This window comes from Terrapene carolina, unplaced genomic scaffold (assembly GCF_002925995.2).
Source record: "Terrapene carolina triunguis isolate 2854851 unplaced genomic scaffold, T_m_triunguis-2.0 Scaffold32862, whole genome shotgun sequence".
Taxonomy (NCBI): Eukaryota; Metazoa; Chordata; order Testudines; family Emydidae; genus Terrapene; species Terrapene triunguis.
The window spans coordinates 331,188-356,289 of record NW_020697213.1 but is presented as its reverse complement, the minus strand read 5'-3'; the positions used below and the strand labels follow the sequence as shown (position 1 = coordinate 356,289).

Below are 25,102 nucleotides of genomic sequence, written 5' to 3'. Positions count from 1 at the left end.
AGGGAGCCCAGGCTAGTGGGTCATGGAGCTCAGTAGTACCCCAGTTCTGGGTGGCACCCTGGGGGGAACCTGTCACACATCCATCCTTCAAATATTATTTTCCCTATGGAAGGTAGATCAAGAGAACACGAAGTGAAGCGCAAGACATCAAGAGGGATACCCATAGGCTTTAAGGCCAACTACAGTAGCAGAGTCTCGTCAAAAAGACACTAGTCAGTAACTAAAGACAGAAAAAAAGGCCTCCCCCAAGCATTTAACAACTTGGCCCTGTCAAGGCCAATTTTTTTGCTGTTGATACTTCTACACCAGACAGTATGATACACGTCCATATTCTGGCACCAAAGCTTTCAATTTCCAGTTCTCTTAGTAGTACCCAAAAGAGGCCTGAGCTACCATCACCATGGCTCCCTTCTCATATCAGTACGAGATGTTGTGGTATGTGTCACATATCCAGCCTTTCAGGGTAACAATCACTACATAAGTGCTAAGTGAGAACAGTGCATTTTGATACTAGTATTTGAAAAAGCTGGTCAAGCCCTGCAAGCACACTCTGCAAATCACGTGGCTAATCTTGAGTTAGGTGAGCAGGTTGCCTCCAAGAGGTTTCTTCAGCCCTTAGAATAGGAAGGGCCTAGATATGAGCAACCATTGGTACTTAAAGCATCCTCCACTGCTGGAGTTGCAACTGGAAGATTTTGTTAGACTCACAGGAGTAGCCTTTTGCTGAGCACATAGTGAAAGTGAGGAAGTCAACACTACATAAGTAGTTAACAAGAGTGCAACTGTTCAAAAGCAACCCATCAGTTGTACCTGGCAGTGGGGAAATTTGGATGGAGGGTTTTTCCCTCCTTCTGTAGAGAGGATTGAGAGATTCTTGTCACATCCAAGCTACGAACCATGTCACACTAAGACCTCTTTAGTTACACAAATGTTAACTAAAGTTAAGATACAGGAGGTGATCTTAAAAGTTAGATACCAAGGGGACAGGTGCCTTAAAAACACCTACAAGATCAAAGGGAAATATTTACTTTATTGCAGTGTTGATTTTACTGCAGAATTGTGGTGTTCTCCTATGCTTAGGATGAAATATCACAGTGGGTGTTTATAGGACAGGAAGCAAGGTAAAATGTCTCCTTTTTCTGGCCACCACTGCATGCATAAATTTGCAAACAAGTAACATTATCATAAACAAGACATGTTCCTCCAGCCTGCCACTCACTAGAATACAAATAGGACTAACCTTGCTAGGATATCCTTACACATTTTCATCCGCTATAATGGACATTTCATTTGGGTGGTTGTGTAGTTGGCTGTGTACTGGTGCAGTTTGTTTCCACATTTGAACAGGTTACTCATATTTTCAAGGATCTTTTGCCCTCCGACATATCACAAACCAAACCATGGTATGGATTTTACAACCTCTCAAGACTATAATACTGCACATGAGAATAGCAGATCCTGTCTAAGCAAGGGCGTTTTCAACAAATGCCACAAACTCATGGTGATATTGGCTTAAATCTCTTGGCTGCTGGGGAACACTTTCAGATTAGTAGGGCATTTTCCTGGACATGTTTACAATCAAAAGTTGATGTTCTCAGGACAAGTTCAATAAACTGTGAACTAGGACATCATGGTTGTTTCAAATCTTTATCAACAGGAACTGGGGAGGAAGAGTTTAAAAAACGAACAAAAACAAAAAAAACAAGGCACAGATAATGCTTAGAACTAGTTTAAAAAAACCACTTTATTCCTCTTTCAGTAAACGTGTCGCGTACCAGACCTGAGCATGTACAGACTCCGTAGACCTCATTTACACAGTCAGAATTGCAAGGCAACGGATGGGTCCTCTCCTGCTTATATTCCATGAGACCATCTGGGGACAGACAGGTGCTAAACACTCCTGTGTCTGAACCAGAACTGTTGGCTGATTTAGGCCATCATACTAAAAGTTACATCTACCATGGGGATCTGCTCAATAATTCTTGTGTGGTCCTTACCCTGCATATTTCCCAGTTCCTCAAACTCAATCTGCCTGATCTATACACTGGATTTGCAATGAGAACCCAGAGAAGTTGGTATTACTGTGGCAAAAAAAGAGGGAAAGACAACTCTAGCAACTCAATCATCAATTTTAAACAATGGGCTTTCTGTCTAGTGGCTCATGTTGAAGTGGTTTACAAATATGAATACAAAAATAACTTTTCCTGCCAAATAAATGCAATAAAATACAACAAATCCCTGCTCCCTAAAGAATGAGCCATATCTCATTTGCAAAGCAAGATACCATCTTTCTCTTCCACTTCATATCCAATGCAACAGCCCTGCTGTTCCTGGCACGGCTGGGAGCCCCCCTCTTCTCCAAAGCAGCATTCAACCCCTCCCCCCCCACACACTTTCTTGGGTCTCTTCACCACAGCGTCCAATCCCTATGGTTTGTGTAACCTTTCCATCTAGGCTAATGCCTAACATATTGTGTAGAAGCAAAATGAAATATCTGCTAATTGAACGCAGCAGACTCCTAGACACTAAGTTACAAGGGGGGGGGAAACAAAACACTTGCTTCTTACCTTAGAGCCTTCGTTTTTACGATCGCACTGCAGGTTTTTGGAGGGGTGGGGGGAGAAAAGAGAAGAGAAAAAATTGCAAACATTGTAACTTTGCCTTTTGGAAAGAAGTTTTCAACCATCGCAGAAGAATCAGCAGGCACCCAGCCAGTACCACCTGGGCAGCTGCCTGGAACATTTCAACGTCAGCTCCTCGCTGTGACCAGCAGCAGCAGCTCCCTAAGAGCGGTGGGGCCACCGGCGCCCGAACAGAGGCCACCGGCGCCACACTGCCTCTTCCCCCGCGGCCCCGCCTCCCGCTTGCACCTCTTCCCTCCCTTCCCCACTTGTTGCTCACCCTTACGGCCAGTAAAAAGTGGGAGGGCATAGCCCTCCTACTTTTAAAAGTGATGGGGCCATGCCCCTTCCCTTCCCTCCCCCCGCCCCCCATTCTGGTGCCCTGGCTGTGACCAAGGCCTTGACATCTGAGAGACACTGGCTTTACGGCAAGTTTAATCACAAAGCATGTAGAATGCAGGGTTCACAGCATCAGCTGTCTCACATCATCAACCCCTGATCCACAAGGCAAGGAGGAGTTCAGACACACCCCCTGCAGAGACAGCCTCTCAAAGGAATTTCTTTAAGGGACTGTGATGGGGTGAGCTCCCACATTGGCCCTGCAGGAGCTGAACTGGGCCAGGTGGGGGGTTAATCAGCTAATTAGACTGCAAACAGGGGAGCTTTAGGCTAGAGGCAGTTAATTAGAGAGGCTCATATGTGCAGAAACAGGGGGGGCCTGTAAAGCCAGGTAGTGGGCTACAGACTGGGTGGCTAGGATAGACTGCAGGAAGGCAGGCAGCAGTCACTCCCAAGGAGGGGATTCTTGGAGCTGGTACACCCAGAGAGAGACGGGGAGCCAGACAGGTAGGAAGCAGTCCAAGGAAGGAGCAGTGAGGGGGAGAGAAAGGAGCCCAAAACTGTTGAGCCGAGAGTCCCTGGACTGGATCCCAGAGAAGATGGCAAGCCTGGGTCCCGAGGGCATGGCATGGAACTCAAGCAGTGAATGGCAGACTGCCTACGACTGCTGATGGACTGAACCCTGGAAGGGGGAATGCTGAGTGACCCAGCTGGAGGACTAAATCGCAAAGGAGCCGCTGTGGGTCCTGGAGTGAGAGGAGCTGCAGACCAGGGTCGGAGTGATGGTGTGCAACCATGACTAGCAATGTCGGTCTCGAGCTAACCCCAGCCCAGCAGTGAGAGGTGCACCTTGTGACAGGGACATTGACTAAATTGTATTCAGAAGCCTCTGAATGGGGAAGATTTTAGATCTTGTTTAGATTTTAATCTACAGCCTACATTTCTGCATGTGTTTTGGGATTTGTTTGTTTTTTTGGGGTGGAGGAAGGAGGTACACAGCAACTTCACATTTAGTAGGACAGATCTTGATGTAGTTGTCTGCTGGATTACCCAGAGGGGGCATGCACAGAGTTCCCTCTGGATTTGTCACACCCAACTGTTCCTTACCGGGTGAACCTCTCCTATGAAGTACTCTTCGAGCATTTCCCTGGCATCTGTGGAGTGCCCAACATCTTCAAAGCTCTCTGTGGCATCCCTACCAGCCTGTTCGAGCAAAACCTCCTCTCCACCTGGATGCTGGAAAAGAAAGAATTCAGTGAGCCCAAGGCTGAGGGATAAAAAGCAATGAGAAGAATTCCAGTCCCCTCCACAAACACACACACTCTGGTAATGTCCTGGGCCCAACACTGCAAATGTACTCCAATCTTTTCAGTTCATCACAGCCCCCGCAGAACAGCTCAAGATAACCCCACTGAAGGTCCAAGTCTGCAACCTCCCCTTCAGGCAGTCATGAGTAATGAGAGAGCACTGCAGGGTCTGGCAAGCACCTGGAATCCAGCCTTACCTGCTTTACAGGCAGCAAAAATCCCTCCACCAACAAGAAGCAATTCCCCAACATCCACAGTGCACTGACTCGGCCCTCTCAGTCATGTCTGCTCTGTAGTCCCTAAGGTTCATAGCCACGACAGGCTGGTCTGACTCCTGATGCACCTAGACGTATGCTCATGCAGAAGCACCACATAGGATATGAGCAGGAGTTCACCTCTAGAGGAGCCGTGAGTGCAAGCAACACACAAGCACAGGAGCCCCGAACAGCAGAGCCTGAGACGCTGAGTATACTCCAGCAGTGACCGTGACTATTTAGGCAGAACAGAGAGAGCACCTCCTCACGGCTCCTGAACAGAACGTGCTGGGCAGGCCAGGCACTCTTGCTTGCAGAGAACTCTTTCCTGCTGTGTGTTTTTTCCTTTCCTTCCATGCATGAGCCATTCTTATTTCTTCCTCGCCTGCTGGAATAAAGGCTGCTAGGGAAGGGTTCCCAGACGCTCATTCTAGGATGCTCCTCTCCTGGATGTCAGTGGAGGCAACATTGCTATTCCGTTTCCCGAGGGTGCTGCAATAAGAGGATCTCGGTCTGCTTTAATCTTTCCACTTACAGTAACATCAACAGAGAGAGGGCCAAGCTTGCCAATGGCATAAGCTGACAACTCTAGTGACCCTCCTTGAAGCAGCCTCTGATTCACCAGCATTGCATCTGGCCCACTCTGAAATCCAGCCAGGGGCAAACACTCAGCAGCCAGGGGGAGTGAAGGTCCTAAAGAGAAGTTTTACTGTTTGCACTTTGACTGATTTAAAAAAAAAAAAAATATTCACCTCTGAAGTGTCTAAATCACTGAAATTAGTCTCCTTCCCCCTCAAGGCTGCATTCCTCCGTAGAACCTTTATCTAACTAGTATATAAAACACCACAGGCGATAAAAGATACCTGTTCACCCTTGAAAAGCTAGTAGGACCTGTAATCAACAGAATGATAGTTGTGCACAGAGTTCAGAGTGGGTGCTGCATATGAACATGCTTCTGTAATGAGCGGGGAACAACCATGGGGAGTGTTCCCCACCCAAGCTAAGCCTTCCGAGGGTGAGGGCAGAGGTGAAGTGTCACCTCCACGATGAACGCCACAGGCCTTTCCCATTGGCAGGTTTCACACCGCCAGCCTACTACCTCCAAAGTGAGACAAGAGGGTGCAGAGATAATAGATGCAGGTGGGCAGTACAAGAAGAAATGACAGATAGAAAAAGCATGATTAAATCCTTTAGGAACTAGATTTTTCCTGATCCTGGTTTTGTTAGAGAGAGCAAGAATGCAGGAAAAGAGATGGAAAGATGCTTACTGAAACCTAACAGCCTTGCCCAAGGCAGAGAACATGCATCACTAAGGGTATGTCTACACTACGGGATTAATCCGAATTTATATAATTCGAATTTTGGAAATAGATTGTATAAAGTCGAATGTATGCGGCCACATTAAGCACATTAATTTGGCGGTGTGCGTCCATGTACCGGGGCTAGCGTCGATTTCCAGAGCATTGCACTGTGGGTAGCTATCCCATAGCTATCCCATAGTTCCCGCAGTCTCCTCCGCCCATTGGAATTCTGGGTTGAGATCCCAATGCCTGATGGGGCCAAAAACATTGTCGCGGGTGGTTCTGGGTACATCCTCCCCCTCTCCAGGGAAGCAACGGCAGACAACCGTTTCGCGCCTTTTTCCTGGGTGAACAGTGCAGACGCCATACCACGGTAAGCATGGAGCCCGCTCAGCTCAAGACAGCAGTCATGAACATTGTAAACACCTCGCGCGTTATCGTGCAGTTTATGCTGAACCAGAACCTGCAAAACCAGGCGGCAAGGAGTAGGCTACGGCAGCGCGGCGGCGAGAGTGATGAGGATATGGACATGGAATTCTATCAAACCGCGGGCCCCGGTGCTTTGGAAATCATGCTGTTAATGGGGCAGGTTATAGCTGTGGAACGCTGATTCTGGGCCCGGGAAACAAGCACAGGCTGGTGGGACCGCATAGTGTTGCGGGTGTGGGATGATTACTAGTGGCTGCGAAACTTTCACATGCGTACGGGCACTTTCTTGGAACTTTGTGACTTGCTTTCCCCTGCCCTGAAGCGCCAGAATACCAAGATGAGAGCAGCCCTCACAGTTGAGAAGCGAGTGGCGATAGCCCTGTGGAAGCTTGCAACGCCAGACAGCTACCGGTCAGTCGGGAATCAATTTGGAGTGGGCAAATCTACTGTAGGGGCTGCTGTGATGCAAGTAGCCAAAGCAATCACTGAGCTGCTGCTACGAAAGGTAGTGACTCTGGGAAATGTGCAGGTCATAGTGGATGGCTTTGATTCCCTAACTGTGGTGGGGCGATAGATGGAACCCATATCCCTATCTTGGCACCGGAGCACCAGGGTACCCAGTACATAAACCGCAAGGGGTACTTTTCAATGGTGCTGCAAGCACCTGTGGATCACAAGGGACGTTTCACCAACATCAACGTGGGCTGGCCGGGAAGTGTTCATGACGCTCGCGTCTTCAGGAACACTAATCTGTTTAAACGGCTGCAGCAAGGGACTTACTTCCCGGACCAGAAAATAACTGTTGGGGATGTTGAAATGCCTATAGTCATCCTTGGGGACCCAGCCTACCCCTTAATGCCATGGCTCATGAAGCCATACGCAGGCAGCCTGGACAGGAGTCAGGAGCTGTTCAACTACAGGCTGAGCAAGTGCAGAATGGTGGTAGAATGTGCATTTGGCCGTTTAAAAGGTCGCTGGCGCTCGTTACTGACTCGGTCAGACCTCAGCCAAACCAATATCCCCATTGTTATTGCTGCTTGTTGTGTGCTCCACAATCTCTGTGAGAGTAAGGGAGACCTTTATGGCGGGGTGGGAGGCTGAGGCAAATCGCCTGGCTGCTGGTTATGCGCAGCCAGACACCAGGGCAATTAGAAGATCACACCAGGAAGCGCTGAGCATCAGAGAAGCTTTGAAAACCAGTTTCATGACTGGCCAGGCTACGGTGTGAAAGTTCTGTTTGTTGAAAACCCGCCCCCTTGATTGACTCATTCCCTGTAAGCAAACCACCCTCCCCCCTTAAATCACAGCTTGCTTTTAAAGGAAATAAAGTCACTATCCTTTAAAAATCATGTATTCTTTATTAATTGATTATAAACATAGGGAGAGAACCGACAAGGTAACCTGGGTGAGGTTTGGGAGGAGGATAGGAGGGAAGTAAAAGGCCACTGAAAAAATTCAATAGAATGACAGCCTTTTGGTTGGGCTGTCCACTGGGGTGGAGTGGGAGGGTGCACGGAGCCTCCTCCCCCGCGTTCTTACACGTCTGGGTGAGGAGGATATGGAACATGGTGAGGGGGGAGGGAGGTTATACAGCGGCTGCAGCGGCAGTCTGTTATCCTGCTGCCGTTCCTGAAGCTCCACCAGACGCCGGAGCATGTCCGTTTGATCACGCAGCAGCCCCAGCGTTGCAGTCTGCCACCTCTCATCTCGAGCGTCCCTCATGACCTCACGTTCACTGGCATCTTTCCTGTATTTAGATACCGTGTCCTTCCACTCATTCAAATGAGCTCTTTCATTGCGGGTGCATTCCATTATTTCCGAGACCATCTCGTCTCGCGTCCTCTTTCTCCGCCGCCTTATCTGAGATAGCCTTCGGGATGGAGGAGGGAGGCTTGAAAAATTTGCAGCTGCTGGAGGGAGGGATAAAAAAAAGGAGAGAAGTTTTTAAATTAATACATTTTACAGAACAATGCTTATACTCTTTCATGGTGAACAACACTATTCACATTACATAGCACATGTGATTTCAGTACAAGGTCGCATTTTCCATCTTAATATTGAGTGCCTGTGGCTTTGGTGTTAGAGATCACAGACGCAGGTCCGGGCAACAGAATTCAGCTTGCATGCGGCCATGGTAAGCCATTGTCTTTTGGCTTCTGCGCCCTCCTTTCCCACATACCAAGCAAAGCCCATTGACTGCTGCAGTTTTCCTGTTAACCTTCAGCAGCAGAAAACAAACTAACCCTCCCACATCCAATTCTCTGGGATGATCGCTTTATCCCTCCCCCCACCGCGTAGCTGGTATCAGGGAAGATCCCTGCTAGCCAAATGCAAAAAGCTCAGGGCCAATTCCGCCCCCCCGCGCTTGGCTAACTGCAGGGAAGGATTTCTTTTCAGCCACAGGCAAACAGCCCAGTAGGAACGGCCACCTCTGTCCCCTTAATTAAATTCCCGTATTTCAACCAGGTTACCATGAGCGATATCACTCTCCTGAGGATTACACAGCGAGATAAAGAACGGATGTTGCTTGAATGCCAGCAAGCACCGGGACCATACGCTGCCAGGCTTTGTCATGCAATGATACCAGATTACTTGCTACTAGCATGGCGTGGTCAAGTGTCCTACTATGGAGGACGGAATAAGGCTGCACTGCCCAGAAACCTTGTGGCAAGGCTTTTGAAGTACCTCCAGGAAAGCTTCATGGAGATGTCCCTGGAGGATTTCCGCTCCATCCCCAGACACGTTAACAGACTTTTCCAGTAGCTGTACTGGCCGCGAATGCATCCCAAGTCCTCAGGGCAAAGTAATCATTAAAAAACGCTTGCTTTTAAAACAAGTTTTATATTTTAAAAGGTAAACTCACCTGAGGTCCCTTCCATTGGGTCATGGTCTTGGATACTGGCTTGGGAGGGTACTTCAGTCAGGCTGAGAAAAAGATCCTGGCTGTTGGGGAGAACGGAGTGCTGTGTGCTCTCCGCAAGCTTGTCCTCGTCCTCTTCTTCCCTGTCCGCAGAATCCTCAGGTGTAGCTGATGAGATTACCCCCGCCTCGGAATCCACGGTCAGAGGTGGGGTAGTGGTGGCGGCCCCCCCTAGAACTGCATGCAGCTCGGCGTAGAAGCGGCATGTCCGCGGCTCTGACCCGGAGCGACCGTTTGCCTCCTTTGTTTTTTGATAGGCTTGTCTGAACTCCTTGACTTTCACGCAGCACTGATCTGAGTCCCTATTGTGGCCTCTCTCCATCATGCCCTTGGAGATTTTTTCAAAAGTTTTGGCATTTCGTCTTTTCGAACAAAGTTCTGCTAGCACTGAATCCTCTCCCCATATAGCGATCAGATCCAGTACCTCCCGTACGGTCCATGCTGGTGCTCTTTTTCGATTATCGGCCTGCATGGTTACCTGTGCTGATGAGCTCTCTGTGGTCACCTGTACTCTCCACGCTGGGCAAACAGGAAATAAAATTCAAATGTCCGCGGGGCTTTTCCTGTCTACCTGGCCAGTGCATCCGAGTTCAGATTGCTGTCCAGAGCGGTCACAATGGTGCACTGTGGGATAGCTCCCGGAGGCCAATACCATCGAATTGCGGCCATACTAACCCTAATTCGAAATGACAATATCGATTTTGACGCTACTCCGCTCATCGGAGTGGAGTACAGAAATCGATTTTAAGAGCCCTTTATTTCGAAATAAATGGCTTCGTTGTGTGGACGGGTGCAGGGTTAATTCGATTTAACGCTGCTAAATCCAAATTAAAGTCATAGTGTAGACCTGACCTAAGAAATGAGATGCATTCTGCCATGACAGCCAAAGCATGAAGTGCACCTCATCCTTCCACTCTGCATTTAAGGGAGTTGTGCCTGAAAACTAGCCAAAGTGATTCATCTAAAGCTGTAGATCTTCAAGGGTGGTTTTCAGGGCCTGAAAAATTTACCCAAACACCTACTAAGGAGAAGTCCATTAGCCAGGAACTAATAACTTAAATACTGTGCACTGTAAGTTGCTATTCACCATAAAGGGTAGCAGCATAGGGCCCTTACAATTTTTGCCTCAACATTTAGTCCTCCTGTGTCCTTCAGAGTCTGAAAGGATAGACCATTCCAGTGTCTAGCCCATGAAGAAAGTATTTAGCATACCCAGGCACTCAGACCAATCCAGGCAGCACAATGGTTCTCAACTTTTTTTACACCAGGACCCCTGCTCCTAGTTAGCATTTTGGAAAGGGTGGTTGAAACACTTACTCATGACCTCATGTTGAGAACCCCTAGGTTAGACTCAGAATTCTGATGAATACTGCTCTTCCCAGTGTAAAGTTGCCACTTCCCAGAGAGAGAAGACTTGTCCCAACCCCTTATTCTTGTGTTATGTGAAGGGATAAATAATACTTCCTTATTCACTTTCTCCACATTGTTCATGATTTTATAGACATCTATCATATCCCCCCTTAGCTGTCTCTTTTCCAAACTGAACAGTCCCCGTCTTTTAATCTTTCCTCATATAGAAGCTGTTCCATACCCCTAATCATTTTTGTTGCCCTTCTCTGTATATTTTCCAATTCTAATATATCTTTTTTGAGATGGGGTGACCAGAACTGTATATAGTTTTCAATGTGTGGGCATACCATGGATTTATATAGTGGCATTATATTTTCTGTCTTATCTATCCCTTACCTAATGGGTCCTTATACACCTCTACCTCGATATAACGCTGTCCTTGGGAGCCAAAAAAAAAAAATCTTACTACGTTATAGGTGAAGCTGCGTTATATCGAACTTGCTTTGATCCGCCGGAGTGCATAGCCCTGCCCCCTCCGGAGCACTGCTTTACCGCGTTATATCAGAATTCGTGTTATATCGGGATAGAGGTGTATTAGCTTTTTTTTTTTTAAACTGGCACAGCACAGGGAGCAGATGTTTTCAGAGAACTAGCCACGACGATTCCAAGTGCTCTTTCCTGAGGGGTAACAGCTCATTTAGACCCCATCATTTTGTATGTATACTTGGGATTATGTTTTCCAACGTGCATTACTTTGCATTTATCAACAGTGAATTTGATCTGCCATTTTCTTGCCCAGTAACCCAGTTTTGTGAGATCCCTTTGTAACTCTTCACAGTCTGCTTTGGACTTAACTGTCTTGAGTAATTTTGTATCATCTGCAAACTTTGCCACCTCACTGTTTCACCTTTTTCCAGATCATGTATGAGCAGGTTGATTGGCATTTGTCCCAGTACAGATTCTTGGGAGATCCTTCTATTCACCTCTCTCCACTATGAAAACTGACCATTTAGTCTTACTCTTTGGTTCCTATCTTTTAACCAGTTACCCATGAGAGGACCTTCCCTCTACCCCATGACTGCTTACTTTGCTTAAGATCCTTGGGTGAGGGACCTTGTCAAAGGCTTTCTGAAAGTCCAAGTACACTATATCCACTGGATCACCTTGTCCACATGTTTGTTAGCCCTTCTCAAAAGAATTCTAAAAGATCAGTAGGGCGTGATTTTTCTTTACAAAAGCCATATTGACTCTTCCCACGTTCATCTGTCTGATCATTCTGTTCTTTAGCACAGTTTCAACCAGTTTGCCTGGTACTGAAGTTACACTTAGCAGCCTGTAATTGCCAGGATTACCTCTGGAGCTTTTTTTAAACAAATGAAATAACATTAGTTATCTTCCAGTCCTATGGTACAGGGGACAATTTAAGTGATCATAGTTCTGCAATTTCATATTTGAGTTCCTTCAGAACTCTTGGGGAATACCATCTAGTCCTGTGAGACTTATTTCTTCTAGCACTCCAGCTGTGCAAACCTGATGCAGGGGAGAGAACCTCTGGTAAGAATTCAGTTTGTTTCAATACTGCAGGGTCACATCTGCTCATGCGCTGTTTTTTTAATCAGGCTAGAAGAGGTAGTGAAATAACCAGTACAGGTACAGTTGCTATCTGCTTCTCATTCCCCTGTTCAGCTAGGCAGAACACATTATGTGCACCAGGATGTCCCATGAATCCTCCCTAGAGATCTCTAGGAAACTTTCCTGGAGGTAATCTGAAATCCTCTGCCAAAGGTTTCTTGGGAGGGCTGCCTTGTTTCTTCCCCCATGGTAGGACACTTTGCCACGCTATTCAGTGAATTACTTCAGCAGGCACTATTGCTAGAGCCCTGCGCGGATACAAAAAGGCGTATCCGCATCCAATCCGCGATCCACAAACATTATCTGTGGATTTGCAAGGCTCTAAATGGCTCCACAGGTCACTGCGCAGCAGTGACACAGGGCTATGTCAAGGCCCCAACCACCCCCTAGCCCCACTTCTCCCCAGAGACCTCCTGCCCTGCCAACCACTCCGCGCCTGCTGTACCTCCTTCCCCACTCCAGGCAGGGAGACTAACATTCTGGGCCCTTCTGTGCAGTGCCATCCTTCCCGTGGGGGGCTTGGACATTGCCACCTGCTCATTTAAAGAACAACTCCACCTTCAAAATGGCGCTTGGCTCACTCCCTTCTGGGAGTTGTAGTTTACCTCCTCCCTCTGAGCAAACTGGGGACTACAACTCCCAGAATGGCCAGCACACTGCTGCGTGATTCAGAGAGCCAAGCTGGAGCCTGCAGGGTGGGTGACAGCCGCTCCGTTTGGGTGACTGTGTGCTGCAGAGCCCTGTGCGGATACAAAATTTGTATCTGCATCCACGCTGCGATCCGCAAAAATGGTCCGTGGATATACAAAATGGATACCTGCAGATTTGCAGGGCTCTAACTATAGTTCTGAGGGAATTCTGCAACAACAAAAATTAAAAATTCTCCACACAATATTTTCAAATTCTGCAAAATTCTGCATATTTTATTTGTCAAAATAACACAATCACACCAGTTTCAATTATTTTTGGTCATTTATTTCAAAATACCTGTCAGCAAGTATGTCTGTAACAACACAGACAACAAAATAGATTCAGAAAATGTTTTTTGACAAATAGATTCCTTATGAGGTATAGTAATACAGAACTCTGATTAATAATTCATTTAAACTACAATATAGAACCATATTTCCCACACCTCCCAGAAGCAGTGCAAGGCTGGGGGCAAAGGGTAACGGAGGAGCTAAGAGAGAGAGAGGGAAGTAAATTGCTGAGAAGGAGCCTGGGTGTGAACTTGGAGGGTTGTTGAGTATGGATGGGAAAAGTATGGAACAGGTTTTTGGAGGGGTGGGGAGGGACTGTTACGGAGCTTCCCCCATGCAGACCCTGGCTGACCCCTAGCCTCTCCCGTTCAGTCAGGCACATGTGTCCCTCCACCCCCACTCAGACACCCCGTACCTATGTGGCCCTACACCTCCTTCTCCCCTGTGCCTCCACTCCCATTCAGCCCCTGCCCCAGTCTGTCCTCACCCATTAGCCCTTATAAGCCCCTATCTGATCCCCCAGCATCCCACGCTGTCTGTCTCCCCATAGCCCCGTCTCCTGACCAGGCCCTACAGGCACTGTGAAGAAGGCTCTGCAGCTCTTTCTCTTCCCTAGCTGGCTGGGAGCGGGTGCTGTGTTCTATCGCCACAGCACATTCTGGTGGGCAAAAAGTGGAACTGCAGCAACTTTTCACCAGAAGCTTTTTTCAGCACAAAAAAAATATGCACAGCTTATTAATTATGCATGTGCAGTAATGCAGAATTCCCCCAGGAGTAACTATTGCAGCGCACAGGCCAGCAGCATACAGACCTGGTCTGCAGCCAGACACATGCAGGAACTGCTCCCTTGCAGCCTCCGTTACCCTCAGAAGTGAGATATCAGCTACAATCAACACTGCCAGCGTTCAGTACAATAGCCCTATCTGCTTGTACTGATACCCCATTGCTTCCCCATCTTCCCCCCCACACACACCTTGGGCCATACTCACCATGGCTGGGGCTGCAACCCTGCTCTGTGCCTCCCAAGGGAAAGTGAGAAAGTTGTGCTTGTAACTTGTTTTGATTAAGAGATGTAAGTACACGGACAATGGTACCTCTGTCCATTGTCTCTTTACCAGCTGCAGATGTGGCCTTGAGGGTCTCATCAGGCACACCAATGGAGCAGTTCGCACAGATGAGGAGAAAGAGGAGGAGTAAGGAAGACATGTTCCAGAAGGTGCTGCAAGCCTCTGGAGCTTCAGATTGCCACCCTCCAAGCTCTCTGCTCACAATCAGTGACAAAATGCAGAGGGATAGTCAGGACAGGAAAGATGGGCAGCAGATGATGACGCTGCTCAGGGAGCAAACAGACGTGCTGCGGTCTCTGATTCAACTTCAGGCTGAACACCTCTGTGCTCACCTCCCCCTGCAGCCCACAGAGAATGGCATTCCAGGACCTACCTACACTCCTCCCCCACACACTGCATGTATCTTCCAGGGCTGCAGCAGTACCCAAGGCACTCCACCCGACAGGAGAGTAAACAAATTGACAGCCCCACATACACCCAGCTGAGAGAGCCTTGCTGTTGTGTGCACTTGTAAATTCCCTGTCCCTTCCCCTTTAAAGATACTGTTCTCTGTATATATGAAGTTTACTTCAGCATTACATAGGTATGTTTGCAAATAGCTCCGCACTGAACCCGTTATAGCCCTGGTATCTGGCTGCTCAAACTCAGCAGGCAGCCAATCCACCTTCACGTTCCACCCCCTGGGAAAACTTCTCCCCCCCTCTGCTTCCCAGATATTATGATGCGCACAGCAGGCAGCTATGACCAGGGATATTGTCCTCACAGGGGTCTAACCTCCTGAGGAGACAGTACGAGCAACCCTTCAAACAGCCAAAGGCACATTGACCAGTCATTCTGCACCTGCTGACTGTTCCTGAAATGCTCCTTGCTGCTGTCAAGGTGGCCAGCATACAGCTTCATGAGCCACGAGAGCAAGGGGTAAGCTGGGTCTCCCAAGGTCACTATTGGCATTTCCACATCTCCAATAGTTATCCACTGGTCTGGAAAGAAAGACCCTGCTTGCTGCTTTCTGTACAGGCCTGTTCATAAAGATGCATGAGTCATGCATCTTCCCTGCCCAGCCCATGTTGGTGAAATGACCCTGGAGATCCACCAATGCTTGCAATACCATAGAAAAGTAGCCCTTTCTGTGGCATGGTGGTGTGGGGCCAAGATAAGGATATGCATACCATCTATCGCCCCACCGGGGTTAGGGAACCCCACTGCTGCAAAACAATCCCCTGTTCAGGCACATTGCCCAGAATCACAGTCCTTTCTTAGCAGGAGGCAATTAATGGTACTGCACACTCGCATCACGACAACCCCCACGGTGGATTTCCCGACTCCAAACTGATTTGCAACTGATCAGTAGCAATCTGCCGTTCCCAGCTTCCACACAGCAATTGCCATTCGCTTCTCCACTGTGACAGCAGCTCTCATTTTAGTATCACTGCGCTGGAGGGCTGGGGCAAGCGCCACACGAAGTTCCAGGAAGGTGGCTTTGCACATCCAAAAGTTTTACAGCCACTGCTTGTCATCCCAAACCTGCATAACAATGTGATCCCACCACTCACTGCTTGTTTCTGAAGCTCAGAAACTACAGTCCACCATGTGCAGCTGCTCCGTGAATGCAAACAGCAATCTTGAATTGTTTCTTTCACCGTAAGGCAGACACCAAGGCATCGTCATCAGAGTCACAGCTCATGAAATACTGCAGGATCAGGTGCGTTGTGTTCATAACGCTCATCACAATAGTGACGAGCAGTCCACCAGCCGTGCTTTCTGACAGAGATGGCGGGCATGCAGGTTACAGGGACTGTTGAAAAGAAGCATGAAACGTACTAGGATGCGCACTGAATTATGGGATGGGAAAACTGCATCATGGGATGCTGCACCTGCCCCCTACCAAATTAATGGTCATGAAAAACATGTCACAGACAATGAAATCTGGTATCCCACTATGAAATCTGGTCTTGTGTGTGCTTTTACCCTGTACTATACAGATTTCATTGAGGAGACCAGCGTTTCTCAAATTTGGGGTTCTGACCCAAAAGGGAGTTGTGTGTGTGTGGGGGGGTGTCGCAAGGTTATTTTAGGGGGTCTGCGGTATTGCTACCCTTACTTCTGCGCTGCCTTAAGAGCTGGGTAGCCGGAGAGTGGTGGCTGATGGGTGGAGAGTGGTGGCCGGGCGCCCAGCTCTGAAGGCAGTGCCCCGCCAGCAGCAGTGCAGAAGTAAGGGTGGCAATACCATCCCATGCCCTCCTTACTTCTGCGCTGCTGCTGGTAGCAGCTCTGCCTTCAGAGCTGGGCTCCTGGCCACCAGCCGCTGCTCTCCAGCTGCCCAGCTCTGAAGGCAGTGCCGCAACCAGCAGCAGCGCAGAAAGAATGGTAGCAGTACTGCAACGCCACCTACAATAACCTTACAACCCCTCCCCCCCACAACTCCTTTTTGGTACAGGACCCCTACAGTTACAACATGTGAAAATTCAGATTTAAATAGCTGAAATTGTGAAATTTACTATGTTTAAAATACTGTGAGCATGAAATTGATCAAAATGGACCATGAATTTGGTAGGGCCCTATCCATGAGGCATTGCAAAACCGTCCCAACACACCCTACGGTAGATGGTGGTGAGTTGCACAGTGGGATAGCTACCCATGACGCACTCCACCGACACAAGGAGCATAGTGTGGAGATGCAACAGCGGTTTAATTACAGTGGTGGCTGTACGTTACGGACCGTAACTTAAGTTGACTTAACTCTATAGTGTGGACAAGGCCTTACTCTTTCTGTCTGGGTCACACGTGCTACAGGCCCAGTCATCCATGGTGGACCCATATACACACAGGTTCTGGCTACATTAGAGAACTTATAGCAACGCAGCTGTAAGCTCTCTAACGTAGCTGATCTAAGCCAGCCCCCGTGAGCAGCGGTAATTATGTTGGCTGGAGAAGCTCTCCTGCTGACATAGCACTTTCCACATTGGGGCTTATATCAATGTAATTTATGTCACTCAGTGGGGTGGTTTATGCACACCCCAGTGCGACATAAATTATGCTGACATAAGCTGTGGCGTAGACAGCCAGAGGTACTTCATAATACAACTTGACAATATCAACCAGAATTCATGTAGAGAGCGCCCCAACTCACCACTCTTCAGTTCCCTAGCTGTAAAATACAAACACCACTGCCTACCTCAGAAGGGGACTGTGAGGCGAAATCCAGTAAAGACTTCAAGCCCCCCTATGATGCTTATGAGTACCTTAGATAGATAGAAATGCAAGGGGTTTTGGAGGGGATGAGTTAAATGCCCCAAATGGTAGAGTGCATGTGGTGGAGAGAGAGGCACGCTGCACAGGGCTACTTACACTTCACAGCGCTAATCAAAAGGTACATTTCCCCCTGCTCCTGACAGGCCATTGCAGCACATAATTGGAAAGTTAACCCCTTGCAGTTTACTTGTAATCCATATTTAAACACACAGACTTCGTTTTCATGGCTCCTGCAGTTGCAGCACAGAGACACCACTGTAACCTGCATTCTGGGGCTTATTTTGTTTCAAGTGGTAAGTGAATTACCCTTTTGATATTTGGGAGATATTTATGGAAATGGTTCTACTTCATCTGAAACACATCAGGCATACCCCCTACTGTAGCACAGCCAGCTCTGGAAGAGAAACAGATACCAACTGACTATAGGTTTTATATGCAATTTGAGGAGCTGCCTTTGCACATCTCCCTCATTCTGTCCACGTTCGTATGACCCGATGGACTTTTGCCATGTGGTAAGTCCAATGTCTTAGAACTTCTATTATGTAACCAGCAACATAACATGATAAATAAAGTTTAAAATAATCCATATTGCAACTGACACACTTTAGACAGACTGACCAGCACCTGACCCACTGTGTCTCGTTTACGGGAACCAGAGTGGCCTCTCAGAGATTATGCAATAGTACTTCAATGAGCTCAGCAACTCTGTACAAATAACATGTGGCCAAGGGCTAGAACAGGCAGCAATTAGCAATTGCCCCAACCATTACAGAGGAGTGAGAGGGAATATTTCATGCTGAATCCCTGACATCTGCAGTTACAGCAATTCAGGCCTTGTCTACACTGGCAAGTTTCTGCCAGCAAAGCAGCTTTCTGTGCTGTAACTCCAGGGGTGTACACACTGCCAAGCCACTGCGCAGATGCAGCGCTATAAAAAAAATAAAATAAAATAAAAACAAAAAAACCCACCACCCCGAGAGGCAGAGAGCTTTCTGCACCGGGGCTACAGTGCCAAGGTGCCAGTGTAGATACCCTGGTCGATTACAGCACTGCAATTGGCTTTTGGGAGGTGTCCCACAATGCCTGTTCTAGCCTCTCTGGTCATCGGTTTGAACTCTACTGCCCTGCCCTCAGGTGACCAACCGTCAGCCCCATCCCTTAAATTCCTTGGGAATTTTGAAAGTCCCCTTCCTGTTTGCTCGGTGATCCATGCAGTGGTCTCAGCACATCTTTCCAGGTGGCCAGGCCTGCTCCATGCGATCCCCCACTTGGAGCAATGCCGAGCTGCTGGACCTCATCAGCATTTGGGGAGAGGAGTCTGTCTAGTCCCAGCTGCGCTCCAGCCATAGGAATTATAACAACTACGGACAGATTTCACGATGCATGACAGAAAGGGGCCATGACCAGGACACACTGCAGTGCAGGGTCAAAGTAAAGCAGCTGCAGAATGCCTACCACAAGGCGCGGGGGGCAAACCACTGCTTCGGTGCTGCCTGTTCTACAAAGAGGTGGACATGATACTCGGTGGTGACTCCACCTCCACTGCGAAGGCCACTGTAGATACTTTGGTGGCTCGCATGCCAGTCAAGAGTGGACTGAGCCAGGAGGAGGAAATCTTGGATGGGGAGGGGGACCCAGAGGCAGAGGACAACGCGGAGGTCAGAGATGCATGCAGCCAGGAGCTCTTCTCTACTGTGGAGAAGGCTAGCCAGTCACAGCTGTCAGAGCTTGGCGAAGCGCAAACAGGAGAGGAGGCCCCTGGTAAGTTGCTTTTATTTTGGGAATCACTGAAGCGAGTTGTTGGGGGCAGGATGGTTGCAGAAAGCAGGCTTGTGTCTGTATGATGCATGTACCACCACATGCCTAGTCTGAGTGGCAGAACAGGGTGTTGATTGAATCCCTCACTTCACAGGAATCTGCCTCAGAGATCTACAGGAAACTCTCATGGAGATACTGGGCAATCCACTGCCACAGATTCTTTGGCAGAGCTGCTTTGTTCCTTGCCCCATTAAGGGTAACTTTCCTGCGCCACTCTGCTGTCACTGGGGCGGTGGGGACCATTCCTGCACACCGGTGAGCCGCATAAAGGCCAGGGCGGAAGCTGCAGTCTTGGAGAAGACCCTCCTTTGATTCCTTGCTCACCCTCAGCAGTGAGATATCTTCCATAATGATCACATCCAGTGGAAAATGTGGGGACCGTAATGATTATAAGCCCCCCCCCCCCCCCCAGAGCTGACTCTCCCCAAGAGCCACGTGCCCAGTGTACAGTAGGGTCCGGGAACACTGATTTCCCCTGTGGTTACTCATCATTTTGGGGGTCTTGTGGTTCATGTGTGCTTGCCTGGGGTCTGCCAGTTAGTGACAGGTATGTGAATAGTGGCTGTGTTAAATCAGTGGTCTGTGTGTTGCAAACAATACTGCTTCTATAAAATGTTGCATTTTGGCTTCACAGAGATGACCTTGGGAGCCCAGCCTCCCTATTTGTTATCACCAGCTGAACGGCTGCGCAGAATTAGAAAGCGGCCATGAAGAACTAAAGAGGACTTTGTGTGATGTCATGATGCATTCCACAGCTGAAAAACAATAATTGAAGGAGTGGCAGGACAGCGAGAAGAGGGACTGAACGGAGAACGTGGTGTGCCAGAACAGTGCAGAATCCATTCCTACAGACCGAAGAGGCAGACTGCGCACTACACAAACCGTTGAAAGATGGCACCAAATGTGGACGGAAGTACAGGGATTGCTGGGATGTGAAGCAATGCATCACGGGGCATTGGGACAGGATCCAGGATGCCCTGTGACCCCCTCCACCTTCCCATAACTCTTAGTGACAGAAGAGGAAGAGATGTTCTGTGGGATAGCTGCCCAGAGTGCACCGCTCCGAATACCGCTGCAAGTGTTAACACTCTATTGTGCAGGCAGCTGATGGTGTGAACACACAACAGTGGTTTCCCTTCAGCGCTCTCTGAGCGGCGCTGTAACTGCTGGTGCTATAACTCTCCTAGTGTAGACATACTCTCAGAGATCTAATGCAGAACAGTTTCTCAGACGCTGGGCTTGTTTAAAATCCATTAAAGTGCCTGGGTCTGACTCTCTCCAGCAGCTCTATTGACTACATAGGGCTAATGAGGATTAAACTTGCTTTTGTCTGTAAAATAAGGTTTGATTTACACTTAAAAATGTAACTGGCATAACCACGTTGGTAAGGTGTGTGATTTTTTTGCCTACATAGTCATTGCAGTAAAAGCTGTAGTGTAGATGCAAGCTTAGTATACATTAGAACAGATTTGATGGTATAGCTATACAGGTATAGCTACATCAGCAAATCCCCCAATACAAACAGGGGAAAAAGTGCTTTTGCCAGTACAGCTTAGGGTACCTATGGTGACCTATAAATACCCAACCGAGACAGTGGCTCAGCAGGTTACAGTTCAGACACTGCAGCATGCAGACGCAGAGCTGAATGCAATACACCTCTACCTCGATATAACGCTGTCCTTGGGAGCCAAAAAATCTTACCGTGTTATAGGTGAAACCGCATTGTATCGAACTTGCTTTGCTCCTCCGGAGTGCGCAGCCACGCCTCCCCCCCCCCCGAGCACTGCTTTACCGCGTTATATCCGAATTCGTGTTATATCGGGTCGCGTTATATCAGGGTAGAGGTCTACTGGAATATCAATGGCACACACAGATAGGCAGAGGATCTGGGAGCCAAGACCCCTTTATAGTCCTGCAGAGAAAGGCTGTGTCCACTTTAGAAGTGCTTTACCGATACAGGATTACTGCCATGCTATACTGGCAAGACACTCCTAGCATGGACGCAGCTATACTGTCAAAGCTGTGCTTTGTACCAGTATAACAAGATCCCTCCCTATGAGCAACAAACTATACCAGTAAAAGCCCAGTTTTGCTAGTATAACTTTGTCTACCCTAGCAGCTTCTGCTAGCACAGCTCTTTTGGTCAGGGATCACAACTCTTCACACTCCTGACTGACACAGCTACTTCGTCAGAAGTCTGTACTGTAGACTTCACTAAAGACAAGACAAGATTCCAGTTCCATTTCACTATGAAAGCTGCAAACAGTGCAAAACTGACTTAAGCAAAGAAAGGACAGCCTAAGCCAATGCAGCGTGAAAGACCCCAAACTGCACCACAAAGGGGCACAGAGGCTGTCTGCCTTTTACAAGAGTCTTCCTACAAGATGACTATGAGTGTTATCATCATCATCACCACAAATTCCAAAGGAATGCAGCCTCCTTGCAGATCAAGCACCACCCAGATCAATCTCTAGCTAGGTCTTTAAGACAGTCTTGCTGGATGCTCAGTCTATGATCATCACTGCCGACCTCACTGCACCACCATAGCTTCTGGCATGTAGGCCATCATCGACCATGTAGCAACATTCCTTCATAAGAGTGCTTCGTAATTCACTGGTCTTCCATCCTAATAATATGTCCATACCAAGGAAGATGCCAAACCAAAATCTGTGCTGATTGAGGTGGTTGGTGGGTTTGGCTACAAATATCTTCATTGCAGATCTTCGTCTGCCATTTAACATGGAGCAGCTGCCAAAGACAACGAGAATCAAAGACATCAATCTGGTGCTCTTCAGCCTTCCTCAGAGCCCTCATTTCCACTTCCATACAACTGAGTTGGTACAACCATAGTCCTATAGATCTACAGCTTCATAGTGAGCTTGATGTTCCAATGTTGCCAGAGAGGCTAAAGGGCTTGGAACATGGCAATGACATGGTGATTGTTGACTTGCTTTTTCATCACCTGAGAATTCACAAGCAGACCCCAGTACACTCCACATGGTTTCACTAGGACTGTCATCAATTATGTCCTCATTAACAATCGAAGGTGGTCAACCATAGGTGCGGGGGGTGCTGCAGCACTCCCAGGCTTGAAGTGGTTTCCATTATATACAGGGTTAAAGTTTGGTTCAATGGCTCTCAGCATCCCCACAAGGAAAACTGTTCCAGCACCTCTGCAGTCAACAGTCATTGACATACGAATTGGCAGAGATGCTGAACTGGGCACGGACCATCTGCTTAGAAAAATGCACCTCTGACTTTGACATCAGCCAAATAATAGGCTGAAATTAGTCCCACCAACCAAAAGCTTTTATTAGAACCCAGCTAACAGACAGCTTCCTGTTCCAAACTGCTCAAGGCTGTTGAAGTGTTAAGAGACCAAAGTTCCACTTTCTCGGTCATCTGGTGAGGAATGGCATTGTTTCAAGTCATCAGTGCTGACTGCTGCAAGGTTGGCTCTGGGGCCTCAGCCCCTCAAACATCAACCATGGATCAGTGAGGAGACACTCATGGCATTGGGAGCTAAGAAAGAAGTGAGGCTACAATTTTAATCTTCTAAGACTCATTTGTTGAAAGAAAAGCAAAGGCTGAATGAAGGAGTTTGACTTCGGAACATCGTCAAGTCACTGTGTAAGATGAGGAATCCTATTCCAAACTGGCTGCCTGAGCTGCCCAACAGGCACAATGTCCACAGTCTTTACTCAGCTTTGCAGTATCTGCAGGGGAAGGTAGCACCATCTTGTCCAGTATAAAGTATCATTTTGCTGTATTTAAACAATAAAAATGTATCTTGGCTTACTTTGTAAATCCTGGAAAGACAAAGACAAACACACACACACACACACACCCTCCAATATCTCAGATGCTGCAAAATGGAAGAACCCAAAAAGGCTGATGAGTTGTCATTCTGTCTCCTATCACATAGCCTGTAGAGTCCACTAGTTTTTTAGTCATCATGTCCTGGAGATCAAACATCCTGCTCATATTCTTAATAATGTTATGGCAACATAGCAGGTGTGTGTAAATGGACATTTTCAGCTAGTGGTAAACCCAAGCCAAGCTTACACAGAGTACAAACAGTGCTGAAAAGGAAGATGGTGCTTTTTCAGTGAAGTGCTTCTGTTTTAGCATTAGTTCAGAATGAGGTGATAAGTGCATTGCTATGTAGAAGCCAGAAGCTCAGGGCGGGTGGGGGTGGCATGGCAGCTGAGGTTTTATTTTGAGGTGGGACAAAAACACAGCTGACAATTTATTGCCATTTTTTGTTCTGCTGAATTACTGAATCCAAACACTGTCAGGAGCAACCTATACCTTAAAACGTTTCAAGAATCCAAGTCAATAGCAACATGAGTTATCACATAACACTGCTCACCCCAAAGAATGCAGGGGAACTGCAGACTATACACAGGGATAACTCCCCTCCCAGTCAGAGAAATACACCCACCTCTTGGAAGTGAACAACATGACAGATACTCATGTTGAACCACCCAGCATCGTCTCCTTTAAAACCTGGGTTCTGCTTGTGATCTGCCTTCAAAATATTGACCTACCCTGACACTACTTAGTATATTATTTGCGGTGTTGTTGTAGCCATGTTGGTCCCAGGGTATTAGAGAGACAAGGTAGGGGAGGTGATCTCTTTTACTGAACCAACTTCTGTTCCTGAGAGGAACAAGTTTTCCCCAGACCTGAAACAGAGCTCTGTGTAGCTTGGAAGCTTGTCTCTTTCGCCAACAGAAGTTGGTCTAGTAAAAGATATTACCTCAGGCACCTTGTCTCACAACTTAGTATAAAATCTTATACTAATTCATTTAGTCTAAGGGAACCAACATAGAAATGCAAATCCAAGCCTTTAGTTTATTTTTTTCATATCATGAGAGGAGCAGAGATGCCAACAAGAACTCCTAGGTTCAATTATTTGTTTGGAAAAGAAAAACAACTCAAACGATTTGAAACCACCACATCACGTGTTACCTCTACCCCCCTCCCCACTTCCATCCACTTGCTCCATCAGTTTTAAATTAGACTGCAGGCAATAGTAGGGTGACCAAATGTCCCGATTTTATAGGGACAGTCCCGATTTTGGGGTCTTTTTCTTATATAGGCTCCTATTACCCCCCACCTCATCCCGATTTTTCACACTTGCTGTCGGGTCACCCTACAGGGGCAGGATTGTGTCTTTCGATACACGCTGTGTGCCACACAAACAACAACACAGCCCCGAGCCTGACTGGTCCCTCACGACGCCGCTTCGCCACAAGCGAATAACGATTAATAATAAAATCCTATTATGGGACAAGTACGGTCAGTGTCCCCAGCGGCCCCTCCCTCCTCGCCAGAGCTGGGCCAGGGAGTGACACCAGCACCACGGGGTGCCAAGCAGGGCAGTGCTCAGCCCTGGGGAGCTTATTGAAAGAGAGACAGAAATACTAGCGCCCCCCCCCACCCCGCCCCCCGACACACACACACCCACCCCTCCCCCCACATCCACACACACACCCCTCCCCCCACACCCACACCCCCACCCCCCCGTGCCCCTTCCCAGAGCTCCCCTCCCCCAGCCCGCCCGTCCCTGACCCGGCAGGGCCCCGAGCGCCCCGCCTCTCGGGGCCGGCCCCGGCCCCGCCTCTGCCTCGGGCCGCCTGCCCGCGTCCCCTCAGCCCCGCTGGCCTCACCTCGTCCAGGAAGCGGCCGACGTCGTACACGCGCCCGTGGATCACCAGCCAGGCCTCGCGGCTCGAGTTGCGCTTCGCCACCTCCGCCAGGGTGAAGAAGGGGCCGCCCTCGGGCGCCGCGCCGAGCTGCTCGCTCCCCATCCCGGCTCCCGGCACC

General features: G+C 48.3%; 1 protein-coding gene across 1 annotated transcript in view; it reads right to left on the bottom strand.

Annotated features, from left to right (window-relative positions):
• The window catches only part of LOC112118515 (cytochrome b5), a 34,909-nt gene extending 9,823 nt beyond the window's left edge, over window positions 1–25,086 (bottom strand). Inside the window, exons 1-3 of the mRNA XM_024216870.3 lie at window positions 24,946–25,086; window positions 4,068–4,196; window positions 2,568–2,594 (exon numbers count right to left, since the gene is read on the bottom strand). Coding sequence (XP_024072638.1) covers window positions 2,568–2,594; window positions 4,068–4,196; window positions 24,946–25,086 — 297 coding nt within the window. The remainder of the gene's footprint in view (window positions 1–2,567; window positions 2,595–4,067; window positions 4,197–24,945) is intronic.
• Between the last annotated feature and the right edge of the window lie 16 nt (window positions 25,087–25,102).